The following is an 18835-nucleotide window of genomic DNA, read 5'->3' as shown; positions in this document are numbered from 1 at the left end:
AAAAAATACAATATAGGAATTAATTACACTTTTAACCTTTCCAACCTTGGACCATAAAAAACGTTAAAGAAATAATTTTCAAGATACAATCTACATTTTGGGGGGATCATAACCCAGAGAGTGAGACACCAAAATGTATTACTGTCCGTCCTACCTTTGCCATGGCTGACCTCTACAGTCCAGGTACAGTTCAGGGAGCTGGGATATAGCTCTGGGTAGCCGGGTGATAAGATGATCCCTGCGGGTCCTCTGATATCCCCACCGCATGATGCTGATTAAAAATGGTGAAGAATGACAAAAGATAATGAAAAAACACTGAATAAACCAGTAAATCATTAGCATGAAAGTAGCAAAGATATTAACCAATAATGCATGTAAATTACATATTTTTCTATTCATATAAAGTGCCTTTAATTTTTCCTGCTGGGTTTTCTAACTCAGCAAAACCTTTATTCTTTATTACCCAAAGTGCCAATAGTTTTCACAGGTATTTATCCCTCCTTCCAATGATACACTTTATGTACAAAAATATTGGGACACACCTCTTAATCACTGAATTCGGGTGTTTCATTCAGACTCATTGCCACAGTTGTATAAAATCCAGCAGCTAGCCATGCAGTCTGCATTTACAAACACTTGTGAAAGAATGGGTCATTCTAAAAAGCTCAGTGAATTCAAGTGTGGTACTGTCATAGGATGCAACCTTTACAATAAGTCAGTTCATGAAATTTCTTCCCCACTAGATATTCCACGGTCAACTGTAAGTGGTATTATTGAAAAGTGGAAGTGTTTAGGAACAACAGCAACTCAGCCATGAAGTGGCAGACCACGTAAACTCACACAGTGGGGTCAACGAGTGCTGAGGCGCATAGTGCGTAAAAGTCGCCAACACTCTGTTGACTCAATAACTGCAATTCTAAACTTCCTCTGGCATTAACATCAGCACAAAAACTGTGCACCGGGAGCTTCATGGAACGGGTTTCCATGGCCAAGCAGCTGCATGCAAGCCTTACATCACCAAGCACAATGCCAAGCATTAGATGGAGTGGTGTAAAGCATGCTGCCACTGGACTCTGTAGCAGAGGAAACGTGTTCTGTGGAGTGACGAATCACGCTTCTCTGTCTGGGACTCTGATGGACGAGTCTGGGTTTGGTGGATGTCAGGAGAATGTTACCTGCCTGACTGCATTGTGCCAACTATAAAGTTCGGTGGAGGAGGTATAATTGTATGGGGTTGTTTTTCAGGGGTTGGGCTAGGCTCCTTAGTTCCAGTGAAAGGAAATTTTAATGCTTCAGCATACCAAGACATTTGGACAATTCTACGCTTCCAACTTTGTGGGAACAGTTTGGGGAGAGCCCTTTTCTGTTCCAGCATGGCTGTGCCCCAGTGCACAAAGCAACGTCCATTAAGACATGGTTGGGTGAGTTTGGTGTGGAAGATCTTGACTGGCCCGCACAGAGTGCTGACCTCAACCCCATCAAACACCTTTGGGACGAACTAGAACGGAGATTGCAAGCCAGGTCTTCTCATCCAAAATCAGTGCCTGACCACACAAATGCTCTTCTGGATGAATGGGCAAAAATTCCCACAGACACACTCCAAAATCTTGTGGAAATCCTTCCCAGAAGAGTAGAAGCTGTTATAGCTTTAAAGGGGGGACCAACTCCATATTAATGCCTATGGATTTAGAATGGGATGTTATAAAAGCTCCTGTAGGTGTAACGGCCAGGTGTCCTAATACTTTTGTACATATTGTATATATCGTGAGTTGGTGAGATACTGTTAATGCTCATGAGCAATCTTCCGTACAGTAACATTCAACCAGTCAACGAAATTACTTTTTTTCTAATGGGATGGAACCAGAGCATATTGAGAAGATTGAGTCCCATTCTTAAGGAATCTATGAAGGGATTTTGAATTATGTTAACATCTTGATAGTTGTGCCAATGCAGCAGCCAAATTGTTGTTTTAGTCATGTTGTGTAGATAATCCAGAGGAAGCCCGCCACATGAAGGTACTGTCACTTACTAGGTGACAAGGATTGGTTTGGGAAGGAGAAATGCTAATTGTCACCTCATTGATATCACTCTCCTCTTGTTGACTGTTGACATATAATTACTGGCAGGAAACTCCTTATCATCACAGGGAGTTAATGAGATAAAGCTCTACACTCATCGGCTGTTGGGAGCCAGAAGGTTAATGCCAGATCTGCCTGAAGGTTAACTAATCTAATTGGGTATTGTTCAAACCCGCCACCATTTCCTCGTGTTGTCATTGTGTTTCACCCAAAAGGTCATCTCACATAAAGGGCACCACTTTGTAAATACAGCATTCATAAAATTAGTCATCATGCTTTGTTCTTTTTCAGTATGTGTCTATTTATCCCTAATGTCCTAAGGGTGGCATTACATCCAAACGCTTGGATACCTTCCTTAAAAAAGACTTGTTAATAAATACTAGAAAAGGAAATCTTGTAAAAGTGCACATTTTCTAAGCATTAATGTCGGGCAATGTTTTGGAGAGTGATTGAGACGCCTGAGGCTCGACAGCTGTGTAACCGCCCCCCCGATCCTTGAATCTTTTCTTCCACCCAAGGGGCTGTCCAGATAGCACAACACATGAAGGTCTCCTGAATCCTTACCAAACAACAAAAGTATGACAAATATTTTATTAATGAGCTAAATTACATAAAGTCATTAAAAGTGGATGAGTACTTGGCAGAGGATTTACTGTAGAGGCTGCATGGGCAGAGGGCCAAGGCATTTGGTGCCTGTCTGGCCCACACCTAGGCACAAGACATGCCAACATTCATAAATTTAAGGAAGACCATTGGGATGAGGCTGTATCACACAATGCTAAATTATATACATCATTTAACCAGTATTTCCCACCCTCTTGTGCCTACCTTTGTTTTACATTTTTTGTTGTTGAGTGGTGCATGACGAAGGGACATCATTTATGTTTTTAACACAACTTGAATAAGTAATATACTGTCATTGTATTTCTGAATAACCAAAAAAAGCAACACTGTACAAACACAGCCCGGGATGGCGTTGGAATAACAAGGAATATCATTCCTATCAGTGACAAAAACAATGCTTTTAAGTTCAGCATTATGGCCTATACGGGATATCATCACATGGTGAGTCAGTTGCTCAGGCATAGGTTGGGTGTATCACAGCCCAGTGACTGCTGGGATAGGCTCCAGCATCCCCGCGACCCTGAGAGCAGTGAAAGCGGTTCGGATCATGGATGGATGGATATTGGACAGAGGTACAAAGAGCATTATGTTGTGCTGTGTTCTGATTCAGGGAGCTCTGCTGCAGCCACAACTTGAATGGTGCATCTGTATACAAGCAAACAATTTTAAGACAAAATCATCAGACATAAAGACGGGTGACAAGTGAAAGGAAAAACCTGAATGCTTAACCCCTATAGTGAGGGGGTCTGGGGGCTCTGTTATGCTGTGAGGGGCATTTTCCTGGCATGGTTTGGGTCCACTTGTCCCCTTAGAGGGAAGGATCCCTGCAAATCAATACAAAGTATTCTGAGTGATCACCTTTATCCTATGAAGAGACATTTCTATCCTGATGGGAGTGGTCTCTTCCAGGGTGACAATGCCCCCATCCACAGGGCACGAGGGGTCATAGAATGGTTTGATGAGGATGAAAATTATGTAAATCAAAAATAATATCCTATGGCCTTCACAATCACCAGATCTCAACTCAATTGAACATCTATGGGAGATTTTGGACCGACACGTTAAGGCAGCGCTCTCCACCTCCATCATCAAAACACCAAATGAGGGAATATCTTTTGGAAGAATGGTGTTCATTGCCCTGTGATGGCCTGGCAGCCTGTCCAGGGTATCTCCCCGTCTGCCGCCCAATGACTGCTGGGATAGGCTCCAGCATCCCCGCGACCCTGAGAGCAGGATAAGAGGTTTGGATAATGGATGGATGGTGTTCATCCCTGCAGTAGAGTTCAGAGTTCATTTCTTTTCACAGTAGATTGTCTTTTCACAGTTAGTACTGCTGTGGATATTGTCTGCACCAATGAAATTAAGCTTCCATGATTGTTCTCTTGTGTGAGTTGCTTTTGTTTTGTTTTTTATTGTGTAGTGTTGTGATGTATGAATACATAATCCCTAGACTTAATATCAGCCATGAAGGCAGCTGCTGTGACTTGTCTCATTACTTTTTTTGAATCCATGTAATATTTGAAGAAAAACCTTGCCAGCTAACTATGGCAGCATCCAAAAAGTGTTTGGGCCTCAAGCACTTTTATTGGCCACTGTATCTTGGCTTAAATATAGGTACCAAAGATTTTTTTTTCATTTCCTCATAGTAATATTGACATCTTAATGAAGAAAAGTATGTGATTCCTGTATTAACATTAACTGATCTAATTAGAACCAGCTCAACTAGAAAATTGAAATCATTCAGCTACTCTGGTAATTTATATTGAACAGCCCAAATGACAAGAAAGGTTAGATTTGCATTACTGGGGTAAATACATTGTCTGTATTTTGCTGGAAGAGATTGGTCAAGCTGTGAATGAATGAATCAAAAGTGTATTATCCAATCAACATACTATTTAAGGTAGTGTCATCCAAAACCATTACAGGAACACAAGAAATTCCCAAAACATTTTTTAGGAGTACTGAGTTTTTTTGTTTTTGTTTTTTTAATTTAACCTTTATTTAACCAGGCCGATCCCATTGAGATCAAGAACCTCTTTTTCAAAGGAGACCTGGTCAAGACAGAAAGCAGCAAAAAACAAAAAAAACGCACAAAAAAAACCATATATTTAAAGTCAGAAAACACAAAAGGAGAAAAAAAAAAGAATAAAAAAAACAAGCATAGGGAACTCATATTTCAAAAGAGAAATTTCTAAGAGTCACTTGTGTACCCTGGTAAATTAAAAACATTGACATCCCAAGGAATCTGCAATTCGTTAACTTTGGAATTAAAAGCATTTAACGAGATTAATTTGTCAGCTTTCAAATCATTCTGCAATTGATTCCATGCCTACAGTACAGAATACACAAATGCCCTTTTTCCAATTTCCGTACGCGCATGTGGGACAGAGGGCATAAAGAAGTCTTGAGAATGCAAAGAGTACTGTCCAGCACTTTTCTGCGTGATAAAGACATATAGGTAGTATGGGAGCATACCAAGCATGGCCTTTTATATATATATATTTTTTTTTTTTTTTTTAAAGTGTACCAATGTAAGAGTCTACGGCTGGCCAGAGCAGGCCATCCTACCCAAGAATATGGGGTGAGTCAGAAATTTAAAATTTGTAATGAACCTCAAGGAAGCATGGTAAGCTGTGTCAACCATATGAAGACACCAAGCAGAGGCATGCAAAAGATCACCATTGTCCGGCACAGGTAAAAAAAGTAGCAGCAACAAGTCACTTTTTACAGTAAAAGAAAAACACAACTTATTTCAAAAATAAAAACCCAGTTTTAGCCTCAACTTTTTCAGCGGGTACTGCAGATGTGGCTTTAAAGTGAGGGAGTCATCAATCAAAGTACCAGGTATTTATAACAGTGACCAAACCTCTTATCTCACTTCCCTCAAGAGTGACCACTGTAGGGACATTTTGTGACCTATTGCTAGAGTTGGTAAACAACATAAGCTTGGTGTTATCTGCATTAAGAGTGAGTTTCAGCTGAAGTATGGTATTCTGGACAACAGTAAAAGAATTTTGCAAGTATTCAATGGCCTGTACAAGAAATGCTGCACAGCAGTATATAACAGTGTCATCAGCATAAAAATTAAAATTAGCATGTAACACGTTTTGATTATTTATATGAATAGTGACTATAAGTGAATCTATTACAGAGTCCTGTGGTATGCCCTTGTAGATGGATACAATATCAGAACATAGACCATCATATCTAATGCACTGAGACCTATTACTAAGGTAGTTTGAGAGCCAAGCAACTGCCTGCTCTGAGAGTCCTGAGTAAGTAAGTCTAAGTTTGAAAACATCATGATCCTCTGTGTTGAAAGCTTTGGACAGAGCAATAAAGAGTGATGTACAATGCTGCTTCTTGTCAAGCGCAACAGAAATGTTATTTACCACCCTCAGTGCAGCTTTGATAGTGCTCTTTTTTCCCCCCTAAAGCCTTACTGATGTCTTGATAAAATGGCACTGGTGTATAAAAACTCCTCAAGTTGATCACTCATTAGAATTTCAAGAATTTTAGCCAGTTTTGATAATTTTTATATTGGCCTATATTTACTTAATATACTTGGGTGACCCCCTTTAGATAAATAGAGAACAAAATCAGATTTCCATATCCTTGGTGTTTCCTTATTTTCCACTGTATGGTCAAAAATATATGCAAGCGGCTCTGCTACAAAATTGGCTGCCAATTTCAAAACTAAGGATCAATCAAATCAGGTCCTGATGGATTTCCTAAGATCCAAAGCTTTTAGAGTTTTATGAACTTCCTGCACAGAGAAAGGCACAAAATTAAGACTAACCAGTATACACTGGAACATCAGTACATGGTTTCACAGATGCAAATCAAGCAGAGTCAAACAGAGAGCCAGAAGATATAAAATGCTCATTAAAACAATTCAGTGCTATGGATCTAATGAGTTTGCTGCTGGTGATTTTATGCTGAACATTTTAATGCAGGTGAGCAGCAGTAAATACCAATGACTGAACATAACATGTCATCTACTGTGATATTTTGGATACTTACCATCACAAGTAGGCAGAGGATTACTCCAGAAATGATTCTTCTCACAGACAAGGGGCTCTTCATGGCTTAACCGATACCCTGGTTCACACTGGAAAGACACCATGGAGCCAATAGACAGGTCATGGCCTAAACGTACTCCATTCACTGGGATACCGGGATCCATACAGGAGTATGTGTCCAATGTGACCACTGAAAAGAGAAAATCCAAAAGGCTAAGTTCTCAAGTCAATTCAAATTATATTTGTATAGTCCTAAATCACACTTTCGTCGCAGGGGGCTTTACAATCACATTACATTCTCCGACAGATGAAAAAAGAATAGGTGCCAGGTAATATACCCCCTGTCCTCCTTAGACCCTCAATTCAGATGAGGAAAAACAGAAAAGTTTTTTATCAAGAAAACAAATGGGAGAAACTTCAGGAAGAGCATCAGAGAATGGATTACTCATCCAGGATGGATAGACAGGCAATAGGTGCTGAGTGGTCAGATTACACAAGCAGTAACATACTTACAATAACCACACAATTAATTATTAAATGATTACACAAGTTATAGAAAAAATGGCACAGAATATATATATATATATATATATATATATATATATATATATATATATATATATATATATATACACACTACCGTTCAAAAGTTTGGGATCACCCAAACAATTTTGTGTTTTCCATAAAAAGTCACACTTATTCACCACCATATGTTGTGAAATGAATAGAAAATAGAGTCAAGACATTGACAAGGTTAGAAATAATGATTTGTATTTGAAATAAGATTTTTTTTACATCAAACTTTGCTTTCGTCAAAGAATCCTCCATTTGCAGCAATTACAGCATTGCAGACCTTTGGCATTCTAGCTGTTAATTTGTTGAGGTAATCTGGAGAAATTGCACCCCACGCTTCCAGAAGCAGCTCCCACAAGTTGGATTGGTTGGATGGGCACTTCTTGCGTACCATACGGTCAAGCTGCTCCCACAACAGCTCAATGGGGTTCAGATCTGGTGACTGCGCTGGCCACTCCATTACCGATAGAATACCAGCTGCCTGCTTCTGCTCTAAATAGTTCTTGCACAATTTGGAGGTATGTTTAGGGTCATTGTCCTGTTGTAGGATGAAATTGGCTCCAATCAAGCGCTGTCCACTGGGTATGGCATGGCGTTGCAAAATGGAGTGATAGCCTTCCTTATTCAGAATCCCTTTTACCCTGTACAAATCTCCCACCTTACCAGCACCAAAGCAACCCCAGACCATCACATTACCTCCACCATGCTTAACAGATGGCGTCAGGCATTCTTCCAGCATCTTTTCATTTGTTCTGCGTCTCACAAACGTTCTTCTTTGTGATCCAAACACCTCAAACTTGGATTCATCCGTCCACAACACTTTTTTCCAGTCTTCCTCTGTCCAATGTCTGTGTTCTTTTGCCCATCTTAATCTTTTTCTTTTATTGGTCAGTCTCAGATATGGCTTTTTCTTTGCCACTCTGCCCTGACACTGGTGTTTTGCGGGTACTATTTAATGAAGATGCCAGTTGGGGACCTGTGAGGCGTCTGTTTCTCAAACTAGAGACTCTAATGTACTTATCTTCTTGCTCAGTTGTGCAACGCGGCCTCCCACTTCTTTTTCTACTCTGGTTAGAGCCTGTTTGTGCTGTCCTCTGAAGGGAGTAGTACACACTGGTGTAGGAAATCTTCAATTTCTTAGCAATTTCTCGCATGGAATAGCCTTCATTTCTAAGAACAAGAATAGACTGTCGAGTTTCAGATGAAAGTTCTCTTTTTCTGGCCATTTTGAGCGTTTAATTGACCCCACAAATGTGATGCTCCAGAAACTCAATCTGCTCAAAGGAAGGTCAGTTTTGTAGCTTCTGTAACGAGCTAAACTGTTTTCGGATGTGTGAACATGATTGCACAAGGGTTTTCTAATCATCAATTAGCCTTCTGAGCCAATGAGCAAACACATTGTACCATTAGAACACTGGAGTGATAGTTGCTTGAAATGGGCCTCTATACACCTATGTAGATATTGCACCAAAAACCAGACATTTGCAGCTAGAATAGTCATTTACCACATTAGCAATGTATAGAGTGTATTTCTTTAAAGTTAAGACTAGTTTAAAGTTATCTTCATTGAAAAGTACAGTGCTTTTCCTTCAAAAATATGGACATTTCAATGTGATCCCAAACTTTTGAACGGTAGTGTATATATATACTTATTGTACTTTATTTGCCCTATGGAATTCTGAATTTGAATAAAGCTCAAACAGATATGAAATAGGCAAAATTTTGCCAACCATTTTAGACATTAAGGGCTCTAGTGTCTGGACAATGCAATGCCTGCGGTAGCGCTAACACAGACTTGGCAACAATTTTGTTGTGCACAAGGTGGTTTTTCTCTCGCCTGGGCATGTTTGCTAATTTCCGGGCTCGTCATGATGGGCTTGTGCTTAAATGGGCACGGGGGCGCTGTAGAAGGCGTGTCAGTAAAAATCAAGTGGTGCAGTGCTAGTTTGGCGTCAAATAAAACCAAATATTATGCCTGCATCTCCGCCTGGTCAGACCATGTCTTAGTGAAGACGCAGGCGTTGTGTGGTAGTTTCTAGGCTTTAGACAATGGTGCACTAAGCATAGACTTATCCAAAATCACACATGCCACTTTTGTCTATGTGATATTGGCTTATCTACTATTGTTCTAAACCTTTTTAATCACAAAACAAAATGGGCTCTAGTTTCCAGGTCATAGTGAAGTCTTAGGCACTGGCGCTAGTTCTCGGTGCATGTTGAGCTAAGGTGCGGCCAATACTTTTTTGCTAATTTCGGGACATGCTGTGCTGGCGGTAATCGGGTGCAATTGAGGCTATAAAATGGTTAGCTTAGAAAGAATAAATTATCAGTAGGAGTGGTGGGGGCTGTCTTCAATTACGGTAAATAAGCTCCTCTCATTCCCTTTAAAAGTATTGCGCTCTATGTCATGGCGAACTGCCAGTTTTGTAATAGACAGTGAAAGTCAAGACCGACTAAGGCAGAAAAGCTTCTCCCAGGAGAAAACTGATGTCCTTGTTCGGGGGTGGCAGTGTCACCAAGTAGGCATAAAACAGACATTAACACCAATTCCAATGTGATATGAGACAACACGCAAACATGATCATTTGACAGGATACCCTTTAACGTGTGCTCATTCTCACCAGCGTATTTCTATAAAACAGGGAGCCAGTGTAATTGAATAAGCAGGGATGTGAAATATTCAGTGAAATTTGAACGTGTAATAATCCATGCGGTAGAATTCTGGATGAAAGGGCACCCGGGTAGCATGGCGGTCCATTCCGTTGCCTAACATCACGGGGATCGCCGGTTTGAATCCCCATGTTACCTCTGGCTTGGTCGGGCAATCCTACAGACACAATTGGCCGTGTCTGCAGGTGGGAAGGCGGATGTGGGTATGTGTCCTGATCGCTGCACTAGCACCTCCTCTGGTCGGTCAGGGTGCCTGTTCAGGGGGGAGAGGGAATTGGGGGGAATAGCGTGATCGTCCCATGTGCTACATCCCCCTGGTGAAACTCCTCATTGTCAGGTGAAAAGAAGCAGCTGGCGACTCCACATGTATCGGGGGAGGCATGTGATAGTCTGCAGCACTACCCGGATCGGCAGAGGGGGTGGAGTAGCGACCGGGATGGCTTGGAAGGGTGGGGTAATTGGCTGGATACAACTGGGGAGAAAAAGGGGGGGAAATAAAAAAAAAGGATTCTGGATGAGTAGAAGTTGATGAATACATTTGTTGGGGATGCCTGCCACGGTTGCATTGCAGTAGTCGATATGTGATTTGACCAAAGCATTGACTAAGGCTTCCTTGGAGTGTTGTGTTAAAGCAGGGCATAGTCTGGAGATGTTACACAGATGGAAAAAAGCAATACGGGAGACATTGTTTATATGACTGGAAAAAAAAGGGCACTGTCAAGGATTACACCAAGGCTCTTAATCTGTGAGGAGACAGGCATGGCAGCTCCAGCAATGGGAAGTGAGCAAACATTTGTTTTTGAGAGTGTAGATTTAGTGCCAATGAGGTGCAGCTCAGTTTTACAACTGTTGAATTTCAAATAATATTGGTGGTGGTTGAGGTGAGTTTCCCCCCTTCAATTTGAAGTGCTTTGGATGTCCAGATAATGTGCGATACATAAATGTAGTCCATCCATCCATTATCTAAACTGCTTATCCTGCTCTCAGGGTCGCATGCTGGAGCCTATTCCAGCAGTCTCTCTCTCTCTCTCACACACACACACACACACACACACACACACACACAAACACATTCATACCTAGGGACAATTTAGTATGGCCAATTCACCTGACTTACATGTCTTTGGACTGTGGGAGGAAACGGGAGCCCCCGGGAGAAACCCACGCAGACACAGGGAGAACATGCAAACTCCACACAGAGCACGACCTGGGATGACCCACCAAGGTTGAACTACCCCAGGGCTCGAACCCAGGACCTTCTTGCTGTGAGGTGACCGCGCTAACCATTGCGCCACCGTGCTGCCTAAATGTAATCTATTATTATTATAATAATTATTATTATTAATTTTTTGTCATCCATATCTGTAATCATGGAGACAAGCAGTGAGGGTACTGCAGGGGAGGGTAGAAGTGAGCTTTGTGGACACACAAAGCTGTGTATCATCAGCATAAAAGGGAAAATGGATACCATTGTGCCAGAAGATGTTGCCAAAAGGGAGGAGGAGGTAAATAATAAACGGAAGTGGCCCCAAGATAGAACCCTGTGGAACTCCAAGATGAACAATGAATCTCTCTGACTGGTATTCTGAATCTATACAAAATTTGTCCTGTCTACAAGGTAGGAGGCAAACCACTGATACACAGTGACCCCAACTCCAATGCTAACCAGACGATCCACAGGGAGCTGATGGGATATATAGTATCAAAGGCTGCATTGAGGACAAGGAAGATGAGGATAGAGAGTAGACTGGAATCAGCTGCACAAAGGAGGTCATTAGTGATCTTAACCAGGGCTGTTTCTGTGCTATGTTTGGGGCGAAAATCAGATTGGAATTGTTCAAAGAGATTATTGTTATCAAGGGAGCTCTGAGGTTGAGATCTAACTACCCTCTCAAGAATTTTGGAGATGAATGGAAAATTGGAAAGATGTCGGTAGTTGTTTTGGCCATTAGAGTCTAAACCAGGTTTTTTTCAGAGTTGGTCTGATTATAATTATGGCAACCTTCAGTGAATGGGGAACTGTACCAGTGAACAGAGAGTACTTGATAGTGGGGGTTATTAGGGAGATTAGATAGAGGGCAGGCATGCTTTAACTATGGTTGTGAGAATTGGATCCAGGTGACATCTGGAGGTATTGGGACTTCAAAAATGTGATTTTCAGTTCAAAAATGTGACGTTCAGTTGGAAGACTGAAGTCACGTAGGATAGTGAATGGGGCCAGTTTCATGGTGCTTGCTGATGGTAATTCAGTCAGAATGATGTTAGCAGAGGCCAGCTGCTCATGAATTGTACTAATTTTGGAGTTGAAAAACTTCAAAAAAGCAGAGCATTGTTCATTAGGAAGGTTACTGTTCATACTGGTTTCAGTAACCTTTCTAATGAACAATGCTCTGCTTTTTAGAGTGGGTTTGTCTGAAGTCTCAACAGTGGACCAACATGTTTGTCCATGTGAGTGCAGATTAGGTTTAGAGAAGGGCCCAACAGAGTAAATGTAAACTGAGCCTTGATAACTCAAAAGTGATTTATCAAAAGCAGGAAATATTTGAACTGGATTGACAAAACAGCATGCCCAAATTTTCCAACATGGATTTTACACAAGCCCACATGACAGCTGTTGAAGATTATTTTAGAATGCACAGGTAAAAGCTCCATCACATTCCTCCAGATGTAAAAAGACAGGCGCAGACAGGTGCCGCACCAGTGCAACTACTGGCAGTTTTTGCAAGTGATTTAATATCAGTTGGCATTTCAATAAGCTCCTAAGGAATTCTCATGTAATTAATTCATGAGAGTAACAGGGCACCGTTTAAACCTAAACCGAAGGATTGAGCCTGGGCTCTATCTGAAATCACAAGTGAGAAACAGGAAACAGAAGTTCTCAGTAGAGTCGTTAGTCTTAGTTGATGCATTAGGGTTTGGCTACATGCTGCAACTGAAAAATGTCTAAGTTTCTCAAACAGATGCCATTTGGCATCCACCTTAGTTTCTTTCTGCCCAAAATAAAGGCAACCAAATGTTTGCCTAAAATAAACATGCTTTCACCGGGCATTGATTACCATATCTATACTGCTCAAAAAAATAAAGGGAATGAATGAAATATTTCAGCTGAAAATCTTTATTTATTAGACAGAGGAATGTGTTTAGAGCAAAATAACCTAAGAATGATCAATGGAAATCAAAATCATTAGCCCATTAAGGTCTGGATTCAGAATCATACTCAAAATCAAAGTTGAAAATGAGAACATAGGCTGATCCAACTTCTGTGGAAATTCTTCAAGACGATTCAAAATGAGGCTCAGTAGTGTGTGTGGCCTCCACGTGCCTGTATGCACTCCCTACAATGTCTGGGCATGCTGCTGATGAGACGACGGATGGTCTCCTGAGGGATCTCCTCCCAGACCTGGATCAGGGCATCGGTCAACTCCTGGACAGTCTGTGGTGTGACATCGCGTTGGCGGATGGTACGAGACATGATGTCCCAGAGGTGCTCGATTGGATTCAGGTCTGGGGAACGTGCAGGCCAGTCCATAGCATCAATGCCCTCGACATACAGAAACTGCTGACACACTCTGGCCACATGAGGACGAGCATTGTCATGCATGAGCAGGAACCCAGGGCCCACTGCACCAGCATATGGTCTGACAATGGGTCTGAGGATCTCATCCCGGTACCTAATGGCAGTCATGGTACCTCTGGCTAGCACGTAGAGGTCTGTGCGGCCCTCCAAGGATATGCCTCCCCAGACCATCACTGACCCACCGCCAAACCGGTCATGCTGGAGGATGTTGCAGGCAGCAGAACGTTCTCCACAGCGTCTCCAGACTCTCTCACATCTGTCACATGTGTTCAGTGTGAACCTGCTCTCATCTGTAAAGAGCAAGGGCGCCAATGGTGAATCTGCCAACCAAGATGTTCTCTGGCAAAGGTCAATCGGGCTGCACGGTGTTGGGCTGTGAGCACAGGCCCCAATTGTGGACGTCGGGCCCTCATACCATCCTCATGCATTCTGTTTCTCACTGTTTGAGCAGAAACCTGCACATTAGTGGCCTGTTGAAGGTCGTTTTGTAGGGCTCCGGCAGTGCTCCTCCTGTTCCTCCTTGCACAAAGGACCAAATCGCGGTCCTGCTGCGGGGTTGTTGTCCTCCTGCGGCCCCCTCCACGTCTCCTGGTGTACTGGCCTGTCTCCTGGTACCTCCTCCATGCTCTGGACACTGTGCTGGGAGACACATCAAATCTTCTTGCCACAGCACGTATTGATGTGCCATCCTGGATGAGCTGCACTACCTGAGCAACTTCTGTAGGTTGCAGATACCGCCTCATGCCACTTCTAGTGGTGAGGGCACTTGCAAAACGAAAAACTAACCAAAAATCGGCCAGAAAAGATGAGGACAGGCAAATGGTCTGTGGCCACCACCTGCAAATCCATTCCTTTTATAGGGGTTGTCTTGCAAATTGTCTAATTTCCACCTGGTGGAAATTAGACAATTTACCAACAGGTGAAATTGAGTCACAAATCAGTGTTGCTTCCTAGCTGGACAGGTTGATATCTCAAAAGTATGATTGACTTGGAGCTACATTGCATTGCTTATGTGTTCCCTTTATTTTTTTTGAGCAGTGTAGTTCTAGGTGAAATTAGGATGGCTTTTCATTGGTAAATTAAACAGGGTGTAATATAATTATTTGCATAATCCCATCCTTCAGCTCTGTGCCTTCTAACTGACATGCCTAAAAATCAGAATCAAGATCTTTGCAGCCCTGTGTCTACCACTGTTAACATGTACAAAACCATAATGTGCTGTGGTAGTAACCAGATTTGTCTCTTTTTGCACCCAAAATGGCTTTTGTGCTACCTTAAACTTTAAGTAAATCTGGGGGTTAAACTTCCAATAACACAAATATGGACAAATACACATATGACCATGGTAAACTCAACATCATTCACAATACTAACAACACAATGTGAAAATCCGCTTTATATCCAGTAATGTATAATCAAAATGGTAATGGTAATTCTTCGGTGACATTAAAATTTTTGAACTTTTTTTTCTCAAAGATATTTTTATTGGATTTTAAACAAGCAATAAATTCTTGCACTATTAAGCAGTGTTTACATTTCACATTGAATCATTTAGCGAACATGTTATCCAAAGCGACTTACAAGAGAGTTGGCAATCAAAAGGAAAATTGACTGATTTTCAACCTTATCTCTGTCTATCTGCAACAGGGATAGCACATGAAAAAGACCTGCAGTTTTTCCTGATCATTTCTGCATCTCCGGGACAGCAGCGAAACAGTTTTATTCTGGTTGCCAAGTAATGTGTCATGATGTCGTTTCACTGCAAATTCTTCTGTGCTTGCCAAGATTTAAAATCTTAGATCAGGAAATATGAGATTAATTATCTTGTTTTAAAAGTTATTTACTAGTTTCTATCTTTGAATTCATGTTATATTCTTAAATTGATCATGACTATGTCTTTTATGCCTCAATTAGTCAGGAAATCTTACAATTGAGTAATTTATTGTTAAAACAAGCTATATTAGCTAAAGTAGTAATTTGTACCATTCTCTTTCACAAAAAAATAACTTGTTTCAAGGTTCAGTGACACAAACTCAAGTTCAATTGCTTGATTTAAAAATGACACAAGGCTTTATATACTACATATACTATATATATATATTTTTTTTTTTAATGGCCCAACATGCTTCACATATCACAAAATGAAAGTACACTTTGATTTTCACTGCTCAAACGTGGAAAGAGTTGTCAATAAATGTTGACAGAAATTTCACTTGCCCTGGTTATGATTTCAGTAAAATCAAGTTTCCTGTTTTAAGATGTATGCTCTGGGATTAAGGACTAGTTTTAAGCCTGGGCCTACATATTTCTTGTTTATTTCTTGTATTTAAGCTCAGATTTTTTGCAGTGTTGGCAGCCGGAAAAACTAAAGCCTAGTAGGATTTCCAATACTCTAATGTATTCTAAACACGCCGGTCAATTAACACATCCTCATTCTCTCGGCTAAGCTACTATTCCAACAGTGGAAATTAAGTCCCACAACACTAGCACATAGGATTTTATGGACAACAAAACAGAGGCTTATATGCAACGCATTCTGGTACATGTAGGCGCTGTGGGAAAGTACACTATGAGGACTTTATTGTTTAAATCGACTACATTACTCATCAGTACTAATTGCATATACACAAAACCATTGTGAAATTTCCCTCTAAAATATCGATTTGAGTGTTACCAACACACAACATATAAATGCAAATAATAACCATGTAATAGCCATGAATATGTTGAGGGAGTGATAGAAGAATCAAAGTGCAAAGTAGATGGACAAAACGATATATGAGTATAACAGGCATATCATTGCCACAATGATCAGCCAAAACATTAAAACCTGCCTAATATTGTGTAGGTCCCCCACATACCACCAAAACAGCTCTGACCTGTCAAGGCATGGACTCCACAAGACCTCTGAAGGTGTCCTTTGGTATCTGGCACCAAGACCAAGTTAGCAGCAGATCCTTTAAGTCCTGTAAGTTGCAAGGTGGGGCCTCTATGGATTGGGCTCGTTCTTCAAGCACATCCCACAGATGCATGATCAGTTTGAAATCTGGGGAATTTGGAAGCCAAGGCAACACCCTGAACTCTTTGTCATGTTCCTCAAACATTCCTGAAAATGTTTTGCAGTATGACAGGATGAATTATCCTGCTGAAAGAGGCCACTGCTGTTAGGGAATACCATTGCCATAAAGAGGTGTACCTTGTCTGTAGTGATGTTTAGGTAGGTGGTATGTGTCAAAGTAACATCCACATGAATGCCAGGACCCAAGGTTTCCCAGCAGAACATTGCCCTGAGCATCACACTGCCTTCGCAAGCTTGCCTTCTTCCCATAGAGCATCCTGGTGCAATCTCTTCCCCAGGTAAATGATGCACACGCACCCGGCCGTCCACATGATGTAAAATAAAACGTGATTCATCAGACCAGGCCACCTTCTTCCACTGCTCCATAGTCTAGTTCTGATGCTCATGTGCCCATCGTAGGCACTTTCGACGGTGGACAGGGGTCATCATGGGCACTCTGACTGGTCTGTGGCTACACAGCCCCATACACAGGCAAGCTGTGATGCACTGTGCGTTCTGACACCTGTATATCATAGCCAACATTAACTGTTTCAGCAATTTGAGCAACAGTAGCTTTTCTGTGGGATCGGACCAAACGGGTTAGCTTTTCCTCCCCACACGCATCAGTGAGCCTTGGGTATCCATAACCCTTTCACCGGTTCATTGGTTGTCCTTCCTTGGACCACTTTTAGGACATACTGGCCACTCTATACCGGGGACACCCGACAAGACCTTTCGTTTTGGAGTTGCTCGGACCCAGTTCTCTAGCCATCACAATTTGACCCTTGTCAAAGTCGCTCAGATCCTTATGCTTGCTCATTTTTCCCACTTCCAACATAAAACTTCAAGAACTGACTGTTTACATGCTGCCCAATATATCCAACCCCTTGACAGGTTCCATTGTGATGGGATAATCGATGTTATTCACTTACCTGTCAGTGGTTTTAATGTTTTGGCTGGTCGGTATATGAAAGCGCAGGTGGCAGAGGGGCACAAGAGTAGACACTTGTAATACTGATGTCTCAGCAAGTAAGGGCAGACTAGTTATAACAGAGGCCAATAATAGCACCAAGTGATTCATATTTGCTGGAAAGTGCCACTAGCATGAGTCTTGCTTGAACAACATTTAAGGATGAAGGCAGGCCTGGAAGAGGAAAGTTTTAGGCTTTTTGTAAGCAAGTCTGAAGCTCAAATGGTGGTCAGGAGGTTATTCCATCATTTTGGAACTAGGTAAGAAAAAAGTTTAGACCCAGAACTTATTGCTTTTAAAGGGAGCAAAGTAGGTTTAAGTAGGTCCTCATTGCTTACCCTTTTTCTAAACTAAATCTCATCAAAATAGTTCATGTCATTATGTACCTAAAGAAAACTAAAATTATTTAGAGGACTTTAATGAAGTATGATTGCTATTATCTCACAAATATAATGAATACAACTGTAAAAGAATTGGCTGGTAAGACAACGGACAAGATTTGTGTGTGTGTGTGTTTGTGTGTGTGTGCGTGTGTGTGTGTGTGTGTGTGTGTGTGTGTGTGTGTGTGATAAACACAGATGGTTCTTTTTTCATACTGGTGCAGAGCAAAAATGAAGACTGATTGGCAATTTCGTCGGACACAGAGCAAATTTTCCCTGCCTGCACCCGTTTGGTAATTGCATGGCTTTAAAGGAACCCACCTGCAGAGAGATGGGTGTGGTGGCACAGCTTGAGGTGTGTTAATGTAGATCTGCTGGTGCAGTACAATTTTGGTGTCCAATTTGGCTTGCAACAATGCCTCTGCCAGCTCAGACCATGTCTAAGCACAGATGTAGGGTGCACTGAGCCATTTTCGTGCAGCAGTCCAGGTGAGTGCACACAGGAACATCTATCCAATTGTGTTTTAATATATGTTAAACAGTAAATTTCACCCCACTGAAATAAATAAATAAACCAAGAGAAATGCTGATATGTGACTGTTGCATTTGATGTGAATCGAGAGACAGTTTACGCTCATTGTGATGTAAAGAAAATTCAAGGTAACTTGGCTAAGTGAATTTCTTTCTGGTCCAATAGGATATATTCAGGAATGCAAACTGTCTACACTAGAATCTGACATCTGGTGAAGATTCCCGCATAATTCCTATGGAACAGGGATACATTTCTCTATCAATCACGTCAGCGAAACGGGGAGGGTTTTTTTTTTTTTACCGAGTCACAGAATCGTGGTGGGAGTGAAAATCCAATCCCCTGTCAGACTTT

General features: G+C 41.5%; 1 protein-coding gene across 1 annotated transcript in view; it reads right to left on the bottom strand.

The window, feature by feature from the left end:
• The window catches only part of LOC130118211 (CUB and sushi domain-containing protein 3-like), a 473370-nt gene that overhangs the window by 298343 nt on the left and 156192 nt on the right, over positions 1–18835 (bottom strand). Inside the window, 2 exon segments of the mRNA XM_056286604.1 lie at positions 155–271; positions 6726–6914. Of these exon segments, the coding sequence (XP_056142579.1) occupies positions 155–271; positions 6726–6914 (306 nt within the window).

This window comes from Lampris incognitus, chromosome 9, assembly GCF_029633865.1.
Source record: "Lampris incognitus isolate fLamInc1 chromosome 9, fLamInc1.hap2, whole genome shotgun sequence".
NCBI classification, from domain to species: domain Eukaryota; kingdom Metazoa; phylum Chordata; class Actinopteri; order Lampriformes; family Lampridae; genus Lampris; species Lampris incognitus.
The sequence above is the reverse complement of the archived record's forward strand: the minus strand, read 5'-3'. Positions and strand labels throughout refer to the sequence as shown.